This window comes from Kryptolebias marmoratus, linkage group LG21, assembly GCF_001649575.2.
Source record: "Kryptolebias marmoratus isolate JLee-2015 linkage group LG21, ASM164957v2, whole genome shotgun sequence".
NCBI classification, from domain to species: Eukaryota; Metazoa; Chordata; class Actinopteri; order Cyprinodontiformes; family Rivulidae; genus Kryptolebias; species Kryptolebias marmoratus.
In genome coordinates, this window is record NC_051450.1 from 9,652,117 (window position 1) to 9,675,302 (window position 23,186).

At 35.2% G+C, this 23,186-nt stretch overlaps 1 protein-coding gene across 1 annotated transcript in view; it reads left to right on the plus strand.

Annotated features, from left to right (window-relative positions):
- LOC108234660 (cadherin-12) overlaps positions 1 to 23,186 on the plus strand; it is a 130,568-nt gene that overhangs the window by 47,000 nt on the left and 60,382 nt on the right. Inside the window, exon 2 of the mRNA XM_017414026.3 lies at positions 4,898 to 5,324. Coding sequence (XP_017269515.1) covers positions 5,076 to 5,324 — 249 coding nt within the window. The 5' untranslated portion in view covers positions 4,898 to 5,075. The remainder of the gene's footprint in view (positions 1 to 4,897; positions 5,325 to 23,186) is intronic.

Sequence of the window (23,186 nt, forward strand, 5' to 3'; positions counted from 1 at the left end):
GTCCATATTCTGCACAGATGTTTCTGTACACTATGACAGCCACTTGGTTATGACGTTCCATGTATGCTTTCCCTGCCAGCATCTTGCACCCTGCTGTTATGTGCTGGACTGTCTCAGGGGCCTCCTTGCACAACCTACACCTTGGGTCAGAGAGGTTATATATAACACAGACCTCAGAAAGGTCAAAACTAAATAGTGGAGTCTAAAATGAAGGTATTTCAGAAGCAAACAACCTGATTTTCCTCCCTATTCATTGCTTTGGTAACCTACATACAAAGCATGATTTGATTATTGTGTTTGATTGGCCAGCTGTGTTGCTGTTCCCATTTTCATTACTTTGCTCCCACCTACACTTTTCTGTTCCCAGTCTTTTTCTAGGGGTGAGGGTGGGGGTTTCAGTGCTATTACTGTCTCCTTCTGTCTCAGTCATGTAAAAACATTGTCCTCGCTGTGATCGACCTGGATAGCACGCCTTAGTACAGATAATATTTACTCATTTGTCAGACCTGCAGGTCAACTAGGTAATTGGTCTTAAACATCATAACAACTCTGAGTACGAAAGAGACAATTGCGCGACTATTAAAGTCACATTTTGAAAATGTGATTTGTGCATTTAAACAGAGGCATTGTGTCTTTTTCCAGTCCAGTGTTTTTCTTTTTATTATTGCTGATTAGTAAACTACCTCAGTAAGCTCTGTGACGAAGAATGTTGCTACTAATATGTAGTTCATGCAAATGAATTCTAATCATCTACTATAAATGAGGAAGTTGCTAGGGCAAGATGATCTGATCATCTTATGTCATTTTTTACAAATATACCATTCTATAAATGTTATTAATACTTTGGCATAGCCACTACTGATGCTAGAAAATAGCTCTAAAAATAGCTTTATGTTAAAAATGTGATCAATTATTCTAAACAACACTCTCAAAGTAAAACTTATTGTAATAAAATAGGTCTATTGTTGGTTTTAAACACTTCATAATAATTATTTTCAACAATCTTTTTAATGAATCATTCAGAATTAAGTCGAGAGTAGAGTTTCATTGGAATACCACAGTAGTCAGATACCAGATTTCATTCCAGCAGGAAGATGTTTTATTAGACTATCAAAAAAAAGTAAATGTCAACAAGAAATTAAAAGGAAGTAAAGAAATATCTACCATTAGTAAGCCAACTTTACAAAACCTCTAGTTAAACCAGATTCTCATACAACATAACTATCCCTGGGAGAAAAGAAAAAGTTCATATTGCTAAAATATTAGCAAATTTTCTGAATACTCTGAGAAACTATTGCATATGTATTAACATATCAACTTTTAGTTATGAAATGCCAAAAGTTTTAATAGTTTGCACAAAATGACCTAGAAGGCATTTCAATTTTTACATCATACTCAGCTCAATTCTTTAGAAAAGGAAAGGCTTTAGCTGCATGATGATTTCAATGTTTTTGGAGCTATTTATGGCTTAAATAGCAAGTTCCTTGTAAACTAATGTTTAGCTATAACGTAAACATGAGAAAGCAAACTAGCACATATTTGTATCACAAATCATTTTTGAATCAAAAGTAGGTGGGTTTCTAACCCTGTTAAAACAACTTCCTCTATGTCTCTGAATAAATGCTGGTGCCCAGTGCAAACCAATGAGGTTGTTAAAATGAAAAAAAAAAAAAAACATCTCTGCTCGCTTATTAGAAAATAAAAAAGAGCATAGAAACCAAAAAGGGAAGAGAAATTAAAAAAAAAAAAAGATTCCACATGACTCATTTCTCCTCTTCATTCCAGGAGTCAATGCCTGCTTTTTTGTTTGTCATGTTTATGGCAGCCTTGACAACTAATAACTTTCTGTGGGAGTTTCTTGTGGGTGGTAATCTGCACCAGCAGATCGGCTGGCCATATGTTCTTTGATTATTGAAGGTGATGTGTGAGAGCACTGTCAGCCTACTGCACTGTGCTATCTGAAGTAGAAACACAGGTCAAGGCTCACAACCGAAGCTCGACATATGCTAATGAACTCATCTCATAAAATATGCATCGAGCCCTCCCAGGACCGAACAGTGGCAGAGGCGTGATTTTGCAGGAATTATGAGAACAGTCATTTTCCATTATGTCGAAGCTAAATGAGCAGTGACCTGCGGGAGAAGCCTGTCTGACCCATGTCAACGCAGTTCCTGCCAATTTCATATGGAGAACTTTGCAGATCAGTTTTGACTTTAAAGGTACTGCGGTGACAGAGAATAAATGGATCTGGTTACTCAAGATAACCTTGCTGGAGTAATCTTCCTCTGAAGCCAATGTTCCAAGTCTGTATAATTAATCAAAGACAATGATGTCAATGAGGGCTCCATTTATGAAATCAGAGGCATGCTGTCTTCCATTACTGTACAGCTTCTAAGTGCATTAGGAGGGAGAGAGAAACAATAAACCAGGTGTTAGAACCATTAGCTTCATTCTTCCCAACAAATTGTGATCCCCTTCTTGTTTTCAGCACAGTTGAATGTCTTGTAACAAGGCCAAAGTTGAATGCTCTGGTGCTGACAAGGCAGTCAACATTGTAAACAAAGTGTGAACAGGAGAAGTCTTTTGCTCAATAATGAATGAAGTTTTGATAAATGGCTCTCAACAAATTTATTATCTTTAATGGGATAGCCTGTGTAACCAATACATATTCACTTACAAAATTTTTAATTTTCCTAAAATGTTGCTCTTTTACTAGTACTGATAAATAAAGCTAAAAACCATGCATATACTGTAAACAAAAAACAAAAAAATAACAAAAGAAAAAACTTGTTTTGCATCTGTTGGTGGAAGGTTTAAGTTTGAAAAATGCTATTTACTGGTTTAAACTAATTCAATAAAAAAAAAATTAAAAAAAAAATCAACTTTAATTCTAAAGTTGAAGATTTTTTTGCTTCCCATCCAAGGAGCTTTCTCAATTCAAAACTGGAAAGTGTGGAGCTCCAAGTTTTAAGCTGCATGAGATGTTTCATTGTGCAAGCTTGATTCACATGCAGATTCCCCTACCGATGGAGAGTCATTAAGGTATTTGTTTGCCTGTCTCACAATAGAGATGCTTTGGTCACATGCATGAAGGTGTGAGAAAAAATGACTGGGTATTAGGCTTAATGCTCCATTCTGAATTTTAGAATGCTAAAATCTAAGACTTCCTCCTCTGTTAAAGTTGTTTTTTTTTTCTCATTTGACATAAATGATTTGTTCACCCCCTCTCTCAAACCACGTGTCTTCTCTGTCCAAAATATGGACAGATATTTAAGTCACAGTCTCATCTTCAATTGTCACAGCCCAGTGAGATTCTACCTTAAGGAATAGCATATTTGTCTTGGTTTCCCATGTATGACTAGCAAACATACATTAAATACATGTTTGTCAAACACCCGGCTACAGATGTAAATTCAATCTTCTGTTGCCATTAAATGTCAAGCAGCAATCCTCACTGGAGTAATGTCGCAGAGAATAAAAAAGCATGTCTTATGTAAACATCACTACAAGGATGATCTTTTATTGGGGTATGCAAGGAGATTTATTTGGATGGGGATATAACTAATTTATATTTAATCAACTGATTGTTTTGGGTTTCTTTTTTTGGCTCGATCATGACTCTATCCAGAATATACTTTATTTATAATGTATATGGATTAGAATATAACTCAACCTGGTGAAAGTCAATTTTAGATTTTTTTAATTGCATTGTAAACCTCTAATTTAAGGGAGCGAGTAACTTGCTGAGCAGAGAACTTTTAGTCAAGGTGATTGTTAACTCCTAAACTGGAAAGCAAGGCTCTGAGCAACTTCAATTCTGGAATCTACTAAAACAAATAAATTATTTATATATATATATATATATATATATATATATATATATATATATATATATATATATATATATATATATATAAAGAGAGAGAGCGATGTTTAATGGATGCCAGGCTGTAAGACCTTCTATGATAAGAATAATCAAGTATGCCTTATCATATGACCACAGGCCACAGATTAAAGCTGACAACTAATAATCATTTGTACAATACTTTTCCACAACAAAAGATTTTGACAGACGAAATTTGCAGTGAGTGAACCTGGCTTAAGAAAATGGTCAACATAAAGCAACATGTTGCATACAGTACACATTTATTTGATTCCAAAACTTATTTGATTCAAAACCTTTATCTTTAGATGATAGACTACAAACATTGTGGGAACACCAACTTTTCACTTGTTTTTTTTTATTTTATTTTAAAGTAGTTAATTGCTTCTTTTTTTATCAGCAGCTTTCTGATGATCAAATATCCTGCAACAAGCTTTGCAAAGTAAAGCATGACACTCATCAGAACCCTTTCATTAAAGTGTCATTAAAAGTACAGACTTTCAACCTTTATGGGTACGGAAATGCAGTAACGTTGACAGCTTTGTGGCACAATGTGTGGTGGCCTGTAATTGACAGCAAAAATAAAGTCACAGTTTTCACTGTAGGGACAAGTATTCTGGCTAATTAGAGCTTGTATGCACGAGAACTGCCTGGTGTAGAAGTAATCTATCATGAGGTGCATAATTACAGCGCTTACTTTTATGCTTGAGAGTGAAAGCACTATAATTTATCATTGAGTAGTTAAAAACTAATGCAGGTAAGCAGCAGGGGAAAAGAATATAGGCTGCCAAGTGCCACCAGGACATTGGTATTTATGAAAAGAAAGCTATTAACGATTGGTATTTATGAAAAAAGTTATTAACACTGTATATAAAGATCATGAATGACATGAGACCGCCCTAGACTGCCTCTAATCTTTGTGTTAATAAGGTATTATTAATCATACAAGTAATATAAAAATTATTGAGGTATTTTGTTTGTTTTTTAAATATATGTTTGTTTTCTTTCTTTCAGGGAATGAGCTCCAGAGATCTCAGAGTGTAGTCCTGGGAATCTACTTTTGGGTTTGCCACACCCAACACTGCTCTACACCTCACTTATTCCAACAATACATCAGCATCAGTTGTTTCACTATAGCTGAGACCTCTCATCAACTACTTCAACTTGAGGACCGGAACGTCACAAATTGCCAATGCTTACAAGGAACTGCCTGCTGCTGTTCCTGTGGATTCTTGTCAACGAGGGTTCGGTCTTTTCTCTGCGTCTACCTTCATCCCCACTGGGACGGAGCAGGACGGGGAGAGAGCACGCCAAGAGCTCGGTGGGCTCGACGAGGAAGAATGGGGCGTCTGGATTTCAGCGCGTCAAGAGAGGCTGGGTGTGGAACCAGTTTTTTGTACTGGAGGAGTACATGGGGTCAGACCCGCAATACGTGGGCAAGGTAAAAAGCTCTGTTTTTCAGCAATTTACGATGTGGCAGAAGTCATAAATTACATACTAAGAAGCTTGGGAGGAATTGAATTGCTGGTAAATGGAGGCAGCAACAGAAGGTGGAAAGGATTTATTAAATTAACTGGAACAGAAAAGAACCCTAATGTAGAAAAACTTTAAAACTGCATTGTTTCAGCAAGCCAGCATACAAAACACATTTGTTAGCACCTTAACTGCTAACAAAGCAAAATAAAACTATAAAACATTTATGTACGGAATGGATGTACAAATGAATCTAGTACCCTAAATGCACTTCCTGCAATGCATGATTTTGTTTCTTTTTTTTTTGCCTTTAAAGTTCGACCACTTAACACTAATAATGCTCCATTTGTGAAATTGTCTCTATGTTTTTTCAGTGGTTTGTGCTTCAACCTTTAAATGTAAGACTAGTCATATGTGTGTGGCATTGAAGCTGTGTGTGAATCCATGACCTGATAAGAATAAATTTAAATTATGGTCCTTGCAAAGCTTTTAGAACATCATAGTTATGAGCCAGGGAGGGTGCTGACGGCAATAAAAAGACAAGAGAGACCCACTAGCCTGAACAATATTGAGCCTGAGATGTATAAACACATCCCATCAGACTTGCTTTTCTTCGTCCCTTCTCAAACCTTGCTCGTCTCTCTTTAGTAGGATTTCTTATTCACTGCTGTGGCTTAGGACATCCATAAGCAAACTCTGTGGGGGTTTAAGGCTAAAGTTGTAATTTGGCAGTCCTAGCTTACATAGGATAATAGTAAGACTGACTTATCTGCCCCAGTGCCACTGCAATCAGCCCTGACATGCTGCGCTGTTTGTGGAAGTCTCTGAGGCTAAAGCAAGGAGAGGGAGCCTGATGTCTGTTGCACTTCTAAGTCCCTTAATCCTGAACCGCTGCAGTGCTTCAAAATAATTGACTGATTCTTCCACATATGAAAAGCATTTGAAGATTCTCAGATTTTTGTTGGGACCTTTTAAAGGAAGAGGATTTTGCTGTTATAACTGTTGCTACGACATAAAAAGTTCAAACTGAATGCCTGAACACAAAAGAGGAAGGGTGCATGTGAAAAACCTTTCAAGGACTCATTAACCATCATCACGGTTTTGATAATGGTGCATAAATGAACTGTAATAGATATTGAGTCAGCAGTGGACGCTTGATTAATACCACATCAATACCTTCTTGTGGTAATGTTTTCAGTCTAGAGTATGAACATGACTTCCAATCAGTGACCTGCGTGGTACTGGTCCAACAGTGGCTCATTAGCTTTGCTTTCTTTAAAGTGGCAGAAGTGCCGTCCTGCCACTTCTGTGGTGTATAACAATGTAAGAGAAAGATTGTGACAAACAACACTAATGCTAGGGAAATTCAGACGGCAGCATTAAATGACAGCATCATCTGTTGACCTATGAGCTTGGCAACACGTTAACAATTACGTATGCTGAAAGTATTACTCTTTGACCTGTTTTCAGCCAAATATCCACATGTGGCTGTCATGATCTAAGTGACATGAATGTTACAGGCATACTGTTTTACATGCTATGAATGTACTAAAGCATCCTGTTCGTACTTTGTTATTATATTAAGCATGTTTATATTTTACAGCACTTAGCCTGCAGAGAATAGCTCCAGAAGAGATGGATGTAAAATGTGGGGCAAGAGAACAGGAGAATTACATGGAGCCAAGATCCCGCTGGCTGGAAGTCAAAGAAGGGATTCAGCTGCGCTGAGCTTTTTCACCCATGGGTTTGGGTGCTAAATGTGCAGTCATTGGTTTTTTAATACTTGTATATATTTTGCTTTATTTAGTTATAAACTCTACATTTAAGTCTGTCAGAAAATCCTTAATCAAATACTGCAATGTCAGCTTCACGGCTACTTAAATTCCAGTAAAATTAGCTTTAAATCTGAACTAATCAGCTACGCCTCCACACTTTTATGCTTTTAAAGTGAAACACATTAACTTGCTTTTAAAACAGATAGTTGTCAAGGATATGGTCAAAGTCAATAATACTCCGTATTAATTAGTCACATTAGTTGACTTTGTGCTCCTTTTTTTACTGTATACACAGAACCAGCCAAAGAGAGTGAACTCACTAACATAAAGAAGCAATTCTTTTGTCTATGATAAGAAGAAATTTAGTAAATAAAAACAAATTTAGTAAATATAGAGCAATATTGTTCTCTTAAAATTAGTTAAAACATTTTCTTTAGATATTTATTAAGCATTAGCACATTTTTTTAACACAAAAATTTTTGCCATAATTTAGAACTTCTTTTCTAAAATTGCTTCCTGAGTCATAAAGTATTAACATTCATATTAAAAAAAAGATATTGTAACCTTTAATGCAGTCCTGCCATGAAGTTAATGATAAAAAGGAGGCAAACATAAAAAAATGATAATGATAAAGAGAGGGGAAACAAACTATTGCCTTTTGTACTGTATTGTTAAACAAATTAATAATAATAAAATTATTAAAAAGATTGAGTCACCAATAATGCACATTTATATGAAGAGCATTACACAAAATGCATCACTGCCAGCTGTAATTGCAGAAGCTAAATCAATACTGATTAGTGCTGGCTGCTAAAACATAATTCACATAGCTAATGGGGGTGTGCAGTGGGGGTAAGTTCTGACAGGAAACTAAATGTAATACTTGTACTGGGGGGGAAAAAAGCGGGGTGGCAACCACTGATGGAGTGCATTCGGTTCTGGTGTCAACTAGTTTGCTTTAACAAGTGATTTGTGCCGGAACGCACCACTGCTTACTGTTGCAGAGGCAGATGTTCAGACACAGAGAGATTACATTTTGTTGCCCTTGTAAATTCCTTATGTCATAGCCATTGAAATTTTTCAAACATGCTCTTAGACTTCACTGAACCTTTATCGTTCAAAAGGTGGGCAAGCACAAAAAGGATTTTTTTTTATTTCCATGTGAGTCCATTTCAGAAATTAGTCCCTGTGCATGAGAAGTTTTAAAGCACCAACACAAATCATTCAAACTGATTAATAACTTTTTTTAAAGATTTTGCCCATAACAAGGAAAAAATACAGCATTCTTTAATACCAAATCTCACTCTCCATAAAACTTCCATACCTAATTAGTTGCAGGCTTGCTTTATGATGAGCTACTTGAAACAATAACTTACTGACGTCAACATCAGAAAATTTTTAAAAGGTATGCTCAAAGTTTTTTTTCTCATTTTGCTGGTGTTATGTTACAGATGGAAAGAGCTCATATTGGTACAAGATAAGCACCAGGTTTTTTTTTTGTTTGTTTTTTTAACATGACATTTCCACAGCATTTAAAAGTTTTGGAAAGTGGTGCTACTCGTAAGATTTATAGAACATTCTTTATTCTAACCATTACACAATGGTGATGACATTGCATATTTCACACAAAAACAGGGTGTTTTCCATTTATCTGGAAATGACCCTTTCTCTCAAGGTGTTATTTTCACTATAGAGTAACTCCATGTTTGACTCAGTGGGCATATATTCCTGTCTGAGGTAAAACCACAAATGCTTTTTGCACCCATAGCAACACAGGATGACAAATACCTGCCATCTAGCCACTTTCTCCAGTCAATCTGTCATTTCCTAAAAAAGTCCAGGGCAGTGATTTTCATCCTCTTCTCCACCTTATTCTCAAATTTCTCCTCTTCTGAATGTAGGTCATAGTCTAGCTGGAATATATCCAGAATGAAAGCAGTGGTATGGGAAAAAAATGTCTCATCTTTTATCTCTTTTGAAAATATATCAATATACACCAAAAAGTCAATACACTGCCCTGCTCCTAGAGGGAAATAGAAGAGGTCATTTGTTTATAGTGTGGTGGCCTTCCAAGTTTATACTTTAGTTTACTTTTACACACATTCATGCATTCAAAAATACAATTTAAAATATTATACCAATTGGATTTTCTATGTGTGTTTTTCTTCCAAGTGTGTATTTCAATCTTACACAAAAGAAGTGTTGAATTTTAAAAAAACAAAACAAATAAGAGAAAGCATTATTATTTTATCCTACCTGTTCTATTTTGGTTTAATGAGTGCCAGCAAAGTTATGTTTTATTCTGCAGCATCTGTAGAAAGATGTGCCATGTCTGCATTTCTGCTTGTCCTGGTGGTGCAGTATGACTGAAAATAATAAAAACGCATTTCTTGCTTTGGCATTCAAAATATTTAATGTATGCAGGCTAATTTATAAACAAACAAACAAAACTAAAAACAGAGACATAAGTAAACTAACATATTCATATTTGTTTTACCCACATATCTCAGCATTGTGGGCTTAAAACAAAGTTGGGACATAATGTTGCTTTTACATGAAAACAGCAAGTAATATGCAATCTATGTTCAGTTGACTTAGTACAAAAATACATATCAAGGCCAACAGAAACTTAACTAACTTAAATTCTTTCTAGGAAAGTAAACTGGATGCCAAACTGATGCTGCTTCTGAACACATCAGTCCAATACACTGTGATCCGTCTTTTGGCTACAAAACAGAACTGGTAAATGAACAAACACAAACAGATTCTCTTCTTGTCTCAAAGCCATTACCTCCATAAAAGATCCATCTACTTTGATTTACACTATAGAAGGAAAATCGAAGTATGCAAGCAGGTACTATCACATGATTTTTAACCACATTAACATTATTTTTTCTTCTTTTAATCTATTTTTTTTTTGAGTTTGAAAGAAATGCAATTAACAACAATAAACTCAAAAGTCCACAAAAGATTATATTTGAATTAATGCAGTTTTTCATGATTCTAACAGTAATAAAATCAGTTTATCAAAAAAAGTTTATCTGTGCAGAATACTTTGCTTCAGCATTCAGTGCAAAATGTTTTACATGACATATTTGGATATTATATAGGCATTTGTTTAACATTTTGTATTTTTTAAACCCCATCTAGTGTTCATTTTATGTAATATTTTAATATGCATAATGTTAAGAATTAATACAAAACAGCAAACAGATTTTAAACAATTAAGACAGACTTAGAAAGTAGCTTTTTAAACTTAAAAGGCTTTGTTTGATGGTGCTTATGATTTGTTTTTATGTAGAATATAGGAGCTCAAATCCACATCAATTTGTGCTTCTACGTTTGCTTTGAAGCTCTCATTTTACATATCTAAAATCATAGTGGGTACTGTCTTTCACTAATGCAAATGTAGAGATTTTTTGACATATGAAACTATAATTATACAACAAGGTTTTTAGAATTACAAAGTAAGAGCTTGATAGTGATGACTGGTTAATCTTTCACTAACTTTTCTGTTGTACCTTTTAGCCAAAAAGTGAATAAATACATAAATTCATGAATAAATGTGTGAAGACATAGAACAGCAAGAAAACATCCACTGTTGACAAAAAACAACTCTATAACTATATATATATATATATATATATTGACAATTAGACTCCAGATGGTTTTGAAATGGTGAACGTAACAACCATGTTACAATTCCCAAATTCCAACTGAACTGCTGAAATTACAAAAACAAATAAAAAAATACAAAAGAAAGAAAAAATACAAGTGGTACCAACCTGAAAGGGAAACTATTATAAAAACTTCTTTAGGTTTGATAACATATTTTTGGGTGTCTGAAGGCAAGCTCAAAACTCAGACAATGTTCAATCATGCTACTCTCTTTTTAAGGCATCTAGGTTTGAAAAAAAATCTCTTATTTAGTGAGCAGTTCAGACTTGCAGGGGGAAGCAATGTCACTTCCCCAGCTCAAAGTAAAGGAAATACTGCCTTTGTTGCTTCCCAACTTTAACCTCAAACTACGCTGTATTGCTTGTGCCTCAGAAGTGGAAAGTCTGAACTTTTAGGTTTTTGTTTTAGTTACTGTTTTGCTTTGCTTTTGTGTCTAAACCATGATCAGAATTTATATGCAGCCGTTAAATATAGGAAAATAAACTAAGAAAAAAAAGACAGAAGCTAATAGTGCGTTAACAGTACTTTGCCTAATGTCTGAAATCTCAACTCGTAAATCTGACTGATTATTGTAGTCCTTTAAAGCTTTTTGTCATCTGAAGTGTACTTCTCATTATACATATTATGCCTAAAACATGGACTAGGACCAGCTAAATGTGGCTGAACTGCAGGAGAGAAAGTATTTAGGAATAAAACTGGTTATCCCCAACAATTTGCCAAACGCTGGACTACACTGTAGTTGCTGTATCAACTGTTAGGTTGAATACAGATGGCAATTGTGACAACACATCTGCCAAACATTTCATTAAGACCTCAATTTTAAACTTGTGTAAAAACAATTAAAATGTCCATCCATCCACCCCTGCATCTTCTACTGCTTATCAGGGGTGAGGTTGGGGATGCAACAGGTCCAGGATAAAAAAAAAAACAGACATCTCTTTCACCAGCGACTCCCTCCAGCTCCTCCTGTTTGATCCCAAGGTGTCCCCAGGCCAGTGAGGATACATAATCACTCCAGCGAGTTCTGCGTCTGCCCTGAGGTCTCCCAGAGACAATTAAAATGTTTCTTATGTAATTACATAGTTCAGGACATAACTTAAATATCCTTCCATCCATTTCCTTTACCCGCTTTTCCATTTAGGGTCGCAGGGTGGGTGCATATATGCAGTGGTCACTGAAGTGGGGGACACCCTGGACATGTCGCAAGTCCATCACAGCACCACACAGAGACAAATGAAACAGACAACCATTCACATGCTCACTCACACCTAGTGACATTTCAGAGTTACTAACTAACATAACATGCATGTTTTTAGTCAGTGCGAGGAAAGCACTCTGAGAAAACCCACGCATGCACAGGGAGCAACTTAAATATGATCAGGGTTATTGTGTTGTATTATGCCCCATAAATAGTTTCAACTGCAGTGGCATTTTATTTGTATATTTTAAGAACAAGTCCCTCAATTACACTTTGCAACAGTTTTACAAGAAAATGTAAAGCTTTCTTTCTCAAAGTTTCAAAATTAATAAAGCATAGTTCCACCTTTAACTGCACAGACACTAGTCACCAAAGTGAAACCTAATCAATTTACATTGTAAAAGTTTGGACCTACAAAAGGAAGAAAAAGAAAAAAAGAGGAAAAAAGTCATATTACCATTTTCTTGATACAGAGCCATGCTCCAATGCCCCATTCCTCACACTGCCTAAAGGTCACTTATTTACATATAAGTCAATGTGCCACTTTTTCCTGCAAAGGGCAGCACTGTTTCTCAGACAACCTGTTTATTCCCCAGCTTCTTCCCTGACAAGCAATGACCATTGTTCTTTTTATTGATGGCTCTTCCTTCAGGTCCCACTCCCACACCTATCTGAGATTTATGACTGATGTGGGGCATGCAATTTAATCTTTCAATGACGACCCATAAGAGGGACATAAACACCTTTTCAACAAGACTTACACACCAGACCCAGCAAAGAAAGATTCCATCAACTGACCATGTAAAATTTACAAGCCTTACTGGTGATAATGAGTTCCAGACTGTTAAACTTGGATTTGTTTAAATGCTCTGGAGTTTTAACAATAAACCTCATATATGAGCTTCCTCATATTAAAAACAACAAACCTGTTTATATGCTATAACAATGAGTACAGCTACGGCTGAAAACTACTTCAGTGAGACGAGCTGCAAGGCAAAACCAGCAGCTAATTAACTTTACACTCAAAATCACAGGCTTCATAACTTAATTGCCCTGCACTGTTATGCAGATGTTTATTCAGTGACCTACAGCTAAGTAAGACTGCAGTTTTAAAACGATGTGGTAAATAATAATCTTGCATAATCTTGTTGATTTATCCACAACTTCTTCAAATCATCTGCATTGCAACAATGTTTTGATCAAACAAACAAACAAAACACAATATTAAAGTTTTCTCACACACACAAACAATAAATGCTTTCAGCAGTTTGACTTTTATGCAGCCTTCAAAGGCAGTCTTAAGCATGAGTTCTTTTCAGGTTTTCAAACCTTCTGTCCAAGTTTTTAGGAGACTTTAGGAGTTTGTTTTGTTTTCTTTTGTTTGTTTGTTTGTTTGTTTTATTTTACCACTCATTTCTAAGTCAGTTCTTGCAATATAGTAAATCACTTGTTAAAATAGCGAATACTGACCTTTTTTTCAGGTCCTGTTTCCAAACTCTTTTAGAGTTTTGTGTATTTCTTAGGCCTCTTTACACTGGATGATAAGCCCACTAAGCTCTCCACAACTAATCAAAGGCGGCTAGGTCACAACAACTTTGAAAAACCTCCTTGGGTGTAAAGATAGTATTGATGCTGCTATGTTAATACTCATCAAAAGGTTTTTCCATACTATTGTGTCTCATTCCCAAGATGCTCTCCTGTACCATCACTTTGCTTGGTAGGACACAAGATTACACTAACAGACATTATCTTCGTAGATGAACATGTTTCATAACAATGGTAGACATCGTGGCCCCAAGGGTCACTGTGACTGTTACATTTGTAGACTCTACCATCTCGCCTGCTGAAGCTTGGAACTCCTTCAGAATGCTTACAGGCATCTTGGTGTCCTCTCTCACTATTGTCCTTCATTCAGTTTGTGAGGATGACCTTCTCTTTGTAGATTTACACATGTCCCATATTCCTTCTATTTCAAGAGGCTGGGTTTAGCAGAACTAGTCGGAATGTTTATGGCCTTGGAAATCATTTTGTACACATCCCTAAACTTGTACTTTTCAAAAATCTTTTCTATTATTTGAATTTAAAGGGGGTAATCATTTAGGCAATCACTTATTTTACATAACATATTTGTATTTAATTGGCATTGATTTGTAATAACCTGATTTCATTTTGTCAATGAGTTTTTTGGGTTCTTTTTGTTTTTTGTGGAAAAGGTCAATTTATATTGACCATGACTGATTCATAATAGCAATAAAAGGGTAAAACATCCAACACTTTTTATAGGCACTGTATGGCTTCTAATGACCCAACAAATATTTGGACCATTATTAACATTTTTAACAGATTAAATTAAACTTCTTTTTTAATATATATATTTTTTTGTGTGTTGCACTTTTCTTTTTCTTTGAAATGTAATTTAAAACAATCTCTCTCCTAAAGATTCTGTATAAGGATGGAGTATGTCACTGATTCAACATCTCATTAGAACATATAAAGTGGTTGAAAGCAATCATAATTGTAATGTATGTTCATGATTAATGTTGCTGGGAAGAGTTGAAGAAATAAAAGCTAATGATGTCATTCATCTGCCCTGCCAAAGTAATATATTGCATATATTTTGTCCTGATGGATAATGGACCTTTCACCTGAATTGCCTGAATCATATTTCTAAAAGGTCTACTAATGCCCCAATCAGAATTACCTACTACAGTGGTCATTTTTTGTTCCATTTGCAGGTTGACATTGATAGGCAATCTTGTTGTGATCCAAAGTAGAAAATTGTACTGTCTGTTGTACAGATATTGGTATACAGTTTCATCATGAGACACGAGAAAAGGGTCATGCATTAAAACTGATATTTAAGATTAATACCAAGCAATATATATATATAGACAAAGTGTATGTATGGATGGCTGTGTAATGTGTGTTGAGATCATCAACTTAGGTGACAATATCCACAACTACATTTACAAACATCAGTCATTTACAGAAACTGCATAATATTTCTATTTAGTATTAATGGCCATTTAAACAGAATCACAGGAAAATATAACTCATTAACTTCTGTTGTCATACGTGCTAAGCAAGCAGTCTCTTGTCCCTCTTCTGCTTTTTTCCAGACATATTTTCTGTGGTTGCACATCTGCCAATATAACCCCCTTGTGTGTTTTTCCCTCCATCCTTATTACCTGACTGTGGCATGACACAAACCAGATAGCGAGCTCTGAGCTGTCACCAGGAAGAAAAAAATGGCTCACGAGCCAATATCGATCAGCTATAATAAGCTTGCTGGATTTGACATTCTGTTTTCTTCCCATCATCTGCTCACCAACACAGTGACTACCTTCAGAAATCTTCTATCCAACTAACAATGATGATATGGTAAGATCTGGCACAGGCCTGACAATATGTGAACATAAAACCACCTGCAACATTCTAACATGCCAAGACACTGTCACAATGTGATAATGCAACTGGGCTGGGGGGGACTGATACAGTGGTTGGGTGGAATAGTTCAGACCTTGTAATATATAAGAAATGTATTCAATATGTCAGTACAATTATGGTGATGATATAGCTGAAATTCTGATGAGTGAGATATGGTATGGAAAGTGGTATTGTGAAAAGCAAAACACAACTCTAGATAAAGATCACAATTAATCCATTGCCAATGCACATTCAGTAACTGATAAACAGTCTAACAGCACCAGTCAGAAGGCATGTTTATCTCATAGTCAAGAAAATATCAATAAGTAACAATAAATGAAATAATCTACATAGTGGTTTAATTTAATTTAAAGACAAAAAGAGCCAGTGTGCTCTAACTCTTATCAGAGTGTTTGCAGATTTGTAAATGTTCCTGCTGGTGCACGATTGCTGGACCATTCAAGGAACAATGTTGGCTACCCATCAGCAAAGAGTTACAGCTTTGATATGCATTCTTGGGGAGCTCCACATAATCCTGGCTGCAGAAATCCAATTACAGCCTTTTCTACAGAGGTTGGTTACATTCTCCACTGAAATAACTCGAATCAATATGCAGCTTTACTGCCTAGCCAATACAAAACCGTTTGCTGCAAATTCTGACCGTACCAAGAAACAATACTCTTTCTGATAGTCAAGAATTCCCTGTAAAGCACAATCACTATTCAAAGTGACTATTGGACAGGCAGCAACAGGAGCTACTGTTTCCACAACTCCTACCGATAGGTGATTAACTTTGGTCAATACCTTTTATTTATTTTTGGAGTGAAAAATGGTAGATGAATAATGGGCTCGCCAATGATGCCAACAGAGCTCATGCCCCAGTCGCCTATTTACATTGCTTCAACTACTCAAGACAGATTAAGATGACCTAATTTCAAAGAGAACTTTATGGAAGTTAACAGGTCATGGCTTTTGTCATCATCAGTGTCATCAATGTCTAATTTGTGTCTTTGGATCCTGACAGAATTAGGCTACACAGAAAATCCTGCACTGCTTCATGATCACTGGAACATGATTTTGGCAAACATTGCCTCACGATATAATAAATGTGGCAACTTGTAAACCAGTGATATGCAGGCAAAAAAGGAACACAATCACTACTTCTCAAGAGGCTGGTGTGAGGTTGACTGGTAACAGGAGACTTATTACAGCTCCACACACAAACGTTTCCTTTTATAGCTGCCGTGTCAACAGATACCCTGAGCAGAGCATCGTACTAATTATGCTTATCAAGGAAAAATGGAGGGGAAGGTCATTTTCATCATTCTGTTAGCCAGCTCTCATTCAGTCATTCTGCACTTGCTGATTCATTTCAAGTCATCAGTAACACCATCTTTAGAATTCTGCACACATGGACTGTTTTGTGAGTTAATGTGATATAAATAGGATTCACTAATAAAATCATGTTGTTGTTTGTTTTTGCCTCTTTACCATATTAGTAAAATATATTTGTTGGTTTGTAAATTTATTAGGATGGTTATGGCTATGAATTTGCCCTTTGTCTCTGTATGTTTTGTAGTTTAAGCAAAGGCATCGCCTCTTTATTAATAAATAATTTTTGTTATTATTATTTAACTGATTACCATTGTTGGCATAATAGAATTTTTAATTAATATCAGTCAACATTCTCTTGTAATTAATGAGGCAATGCTTGTCTATGTTATAATGAATTTCCTTTTTTTTCTTCTTTCTCTGATTGGGCAGTTCAGAAACAATACATCTCTCATGAGTACTTGTATTGAATCACCTGAAAAGGTTATTTTCATGCTAATTTGATTTAAAAAAAGCCTGTTTTTTTTTCTTTTTTTCTTTTGACAGTCAAAGAGGAATCTAAACTAGACTCTCTTAATCAGAAATGATAATTTATTCAATAGGAGAAACATGTATTTACTTTACAGTCTTATTAAACTATTTTTACGTTGACTGCTGGTTATTAGTAAATGAGCACTTTTTAATTAACACACAACTAAAATCCCAGAAAAATTAGGTGAGAATCACAACATATGAATGAGGAAAACAATATGGTTTAAACATTAGAGAATGGCATTTATTGAGATTTAAAATTGACAGCATTGAACTAAAAAGTATTGAGAACCCAACATCACTAAAAGCAAGAACACATCCAGGCTGCAGTGACCAAGTGTGAAAAGGATTTTTCACCTCATAAACTGCCAAACTCGAAGAAACAAAACACTGAAACCTTGTCTCCAATTAACTCAGTCTGACTGAACACTCATAAAATGTTTCAGTACAAGCCCAGTCTGTAAACACTCTACCTCTTAACCTATAATTTAAAGTTTATATCAGTCGTTTTCCACCTCACAAATGGTAGAACAGACCAAAACTGACAATTGCAGTACTCATTGCGTGGGGCTTTTTGTGTCATTTTGACAGGTCAAGCACCTTGCAATTTTTGTAAGCTGTACTGACTGAGTGATGCAAGGTTGGGCTGCACATAATTAGAAAACATGAAATTGTGATATCACAGATGAATATTGTGATGATGGCAGTTGTGTTAAAACTACATTTTCTCATCTATTTCTGTACTCACAAGATTCAAAACACTCTCTGTGTGTTTTAACATCTCATGAACTGTCTACACACAGGAACAGTTTTTTTTTGTTTGTTTTCTTTTTTACCATTTCAGCCTTGCTATTACATAGGAATGGCATTTTTTGGAGAAAAACAAGGTCCAGATTTAAACAAATTTTGAAATGTCACCTTTGTATTTCCTTATAGTAGCCAAAACTCTTGTTGTGTTTACGTTTCACACCCAGTATGCTAGCTTTATGTGCATGCTCCACACCTTGTTTCCTGTTTTAGGTGTCTTTCTATGGCAGCATTACAGCATTACAATGCCACATACACTACTTTACTATGGCTCTTGCACAGTTACTTCTTTGTTTTGAATCTTTTTTTTTTTTTTTGAGTGGATGAAGACATTTTTAGAAATAGTGCTGGCAAAATGAGTCAGAGTGAGGCATGTTTAAAATCCATAGTTAATAATAATAATTTCAAATTATCCCAAGTTTTATTAGTCTAGAGTTATGTCATTGGAAATTCCAGCTGCATGTTTTATATGGGGGAACCCCCAGCTTCACAATTATGCCAAACATTATAAGAAGGGATTTTCTAGTGATACAGCAGCCAGCAGAGGGAAAAAAAAACTAATTTAAAGGAAAATAAAATCATTAGAATTAAAATAAATCAAATCTCATTTACAGTAAAAAATGCACATTCAAACTCATTTTGCCAACACAGGTCAAATAATTTTGGCATGCAGAGTATGAATGGAAGGCTCTTGGAACCTTCATTTTATTACAGTCCACAGAGTCGTTTCCACTAGTGATATGTGCAGCCTTTGTGAAAGATAAGACAGGCGAAGCAGCAAGACAGAATCTACAAGCTGGATCAACTCCTTAGACATCTTTGAATAAACAAAACCAAAAAAGGTCCAATCATTGTTATATAAACTTCCAAAATTGCCTTGAAATTGTTTTAGGTTTGTGTATCAGTGCTTTATTTTTGCCCTTAGAAGTTGGAAATTTGAAGTTTCATATGATAAAAATCAACTAGAAAGTCCCCAAAGTCAAAGTTCCTTCTTGGAGAATTGGACATTTCCAAACCACCCTGACTTATAAATTCACTATGACTGCCTCATGCATGAAAACTGTTTTATTTTCTGTTACTTTGTATCTGGTAATATCAGTCACACACATAATATTGTACTGTCTTTATTAGCAAAACATTGCTACAGTGTTTGAATGTGTAAAACACAAAGAAATACATTGTCATCAGCTTGTATTGCTAATAGTAGCTACCCTGGTTACCAAGCACAACAATTAGCAAGTCAAACTGGTTTTGGGAGTTGTAAATGGAGCACTGTAAAGTTGAATGTGACAATGTTCCCAGATTTGAGCAGTTTAAGAAACAAAGTACTCTTTCCACAACTTCTTCTGCTGTAAGTTCTGCTGTGTAGCAGTATTATTAATTAAATAGCAACACTCACTGTTGCGGAAGAGGAGAGCTGTGTCAGTTTAATCAGCAGATTAATATGTTGACATCCCAGCAGTTTTGCTCAGTGTCCAATGTGCATGTATCAGTATCAATATCAGTTGCAAGTGGCATTTGGATCAGGAAAAAAATGCTGCAGATATAATTTTTTCATAGAAATGAATATGTTTATAATAGTAAATTTGTAATAATTGTATGCCACTACTAGTGCACAACTTTACATCAAATCAGTTCCCCAGGCCACCACTGTACAATCACTTGGACTATTTATTAAATTTTTTAAAGCAAATTTTTTGCCGCAGTGGCACTGTGGTGCTTGGGTTTAAATCTAAATCTGCACACCAAATGCCAATTAAAGGTCACTGAAATCCAGCAACTTGCATGGGAGAAGTGAACTTCCGTTGGCACTCAGTCTCCATTCACATCATTAAATTCACAGCAAAGAAAAAAGATGCAAAGTTATGACAGCATTAAAAGGTAGCAGTCAAATCGTGTGGAACCTGACACCTAGCTTCTGATAAATGTCATCTCTTTGTTTTTTGAACCTTTGCATAAAATTGATCAGCAACAACTATGATATTTCAGAAATCGTTATGGTCAATTAAATGTGATGAGGTAATTGTATAATAAATGTCCATGCCAGGGGTGAGGGTAAGAGCTGTTATGCAGCTTTGACATGCACATAAAATTAGACAGGTGGTTTTATTAATGTGGCACATACAGAGCAGCCTGTGTCATTTTCCCCCTATCAGTCTTTATGGATTGTAGTACATATGATGGAAGACATCACAAACATCTAGACAACCTTATGCAATCCAAAACAACTGCTCTGCAACAGACACTGCTATGTCGCTTACACAGCCCTTTTTTTGAGTGTGTGTCAAAAAGAAGTTGATTCAGCTTCATATAGCACACACAGTGAAGTTTTCATTATTTGGTCCACCAGGAGTAAGTGACACAGTGGGACAAGAATCTTGTAACATGGTGCAATGGCAATTATAAGCAAGGTCATTAATGGTGTGCAATAAAAGGGATCATTATGTTGTCACATCATTTACTGCAAGCTACTTACTTTAAAAACAGCTGTTTTGTTTGTACGCAATCTGTTGGGGTTATGAAAAGAAAACAAAAATGACCCTATTAAGACAACTGTTGCAACAGTTTGTATGCCACTATCATCTCTGTGGTAGGTCACAACCAAAATAACTGAAAGGTCTGTAGAACCAAAAGGTCTTTCTCTGGTATTGCCTTTTCATCTCTCTAATGGGAGCACTAAAACTCGTGAGATAATCTAGAGGAACCGATGCTGTAAAAGTACAGAATTACAAAGTAGAAAATAAAAGATAGATGATAAATGAACAACTGTTAAACACAAAACACACACTGTTCCTTCCAAGATCCTCTTTTTACTGTCACACTAAAAGACAATGTGCTGGAAAACACTTCAATATGCTTTAGTTTCAGCAAAACTGGCACTTAATTTCCCTCACTTGCACACACACCAACAGCTACAATAGCCTAAATAAAAGCACAGTGGACTCATATTGTCAAGCTAAGAAAAAAGGTTTCACGGAAGAAAAAAAAAGTACTAATGTAAATGTGCATTACATACACAACAGATATGAAACAGATTTTGAATCTGTGCTAAAATAATCCATCTTATTATGTGCAAAACATTCACCTCCTGCTATTAAATATTCAGCACTCAAGTCAAATCCCTTTACTACTGTCAGATAAATCACAAAGCCCCATCTATAGCAGTTTTTTTTTTTTTTACTTCTGAAGATAAAATCCCAGCGGATTTGATCTGATTAATAATTACTGAGCCATACTTAACATTTTAGGAAAACATGTCATCTCTTAAAATTTTAAATTGTTGTAGCTCAGCACATTTAAACAATTTGTCATTATGGTATTTCCAAATGAAATAAACAGACTAGATCCATTACAAATATAAAAGTTTATAAGACTAAAATTACAGGAAAATCATCTATTATTGCCAAGTCGATGCATTTACACACCACAACATTCCAGCACACACACACAAGCAAATGTAAAATGGCTGGCAACTCAAGAATAATAAATGTATGGAATAGCAAGCTTTTGCCTAGCCAATGTAAACAAAACAAATGAAAAAAAGCAAAACAAAACAGAGTAACAAGCTTGTTTCCTAACTGTTGGGGTCACAGTAAACTTTGTTTTTATCATCTATATAACCACATGGTGTTTCAAAGCTGTTTTAAATTTCTGTTTAATCATAAGGATATTTAGAGTTGTCATTGCATATTATGGATTTGAAATATTTTAATGAATGTATTGTCATCTTTACAACTGGGTGAGGTGGATATTGTGTTTCCTGTCATACCTGCATTTCCATTATTATTTTATAGCATTATAATGTGTCAATACATAGTTTAAAAGTTACTTAGTTTGGGTTGGCTTCACTGGTCCAGTTCTTAACTAGTCTTGAACATCACAGAAATATAATTTTTTTATACATATTGATGATTTTAATTTTGACAGTCTGTGTTGCATATAGGCGGCTGTAGATCAGTGGTTCCACCAGTATACAGCCACATGTCGAAGTGTCTCTAGGCAAGACGCTGAACCCCTCATTGTCTCCAGTGTGCCATCAGCATATGAAGGTCATCGAAAACACTGACTAGACTCGATAAAATTATTTATTCAGATTAGCTTTTTAGTGTGGTATAAACGCATGTGGATGGGTAAATGAGGGCACAGATTGTATTGTAAAGTTCTTTGAGTTGCCTGGTTAGCTAGAAAGGCACAGTGTAAGTACGGTACATTTACCATTTAGTGTACCTCAAGGTTCAATTATTGGTCAAATATTATTTATTATTTTTTATGTTTTGGCTTGTACATCATTAAAAACTAACACACAACAACAACAAAACCCACAAGGTACACTATCATAATGTTAATGCAGATTATTTACAGATGTACATTTCATTATCCTCTGATGCGATAGATAGATAGATAGATAGATAGATAGATAGATAGATAGATAGATAGATAGATAGATAGATAGATAGATAGATAGATAGATAGATAGATAGATCGATCCTTTACACATGTGTGTATGTCTTGGTGTAATATTAGACAGTAATCTAAAATCTCAAAGTCACAACAATTGTATTACAAAATTGGCTTTTTATCATCTGAGAAATATTTGAAAAATTAAGAAGTTTGTGTCAAAATCGACTGAAATATTATTCATGCTTTCATAGCAAACAGTTTGGATTATTGTAATGTCCTTTTTACAAGCCTCCGAAAATGTGCTGTACACAGACCACAACTAAATCAAAATGCAAAACTCTCATATGTATGAGAAAAATTGAACGTTACACCTGTTCCAAGACCTCTACTAACCCATTGAAAGCAGAATCACTTTTATAATCATATTACTTACTATATTAGAACTTTTATGAATCTGCTGTTATTACTGTGTGAGTGTTGAATATGTCAATAAGTCTGCATACCGTATGTCTGTATAAATGTCTATTAAATTCAAATTCCTTGCTGGATGTTTGTTGTGTGCATGTACACTTTTGTGTATTTTCAAAGTGTATTATTGTTCTTCATGGAAAACATCAAAGTTGCTATGCATAAAACATGGTATACAAATAAAGTTTGATTTGATTTGACATCACAATAAGTG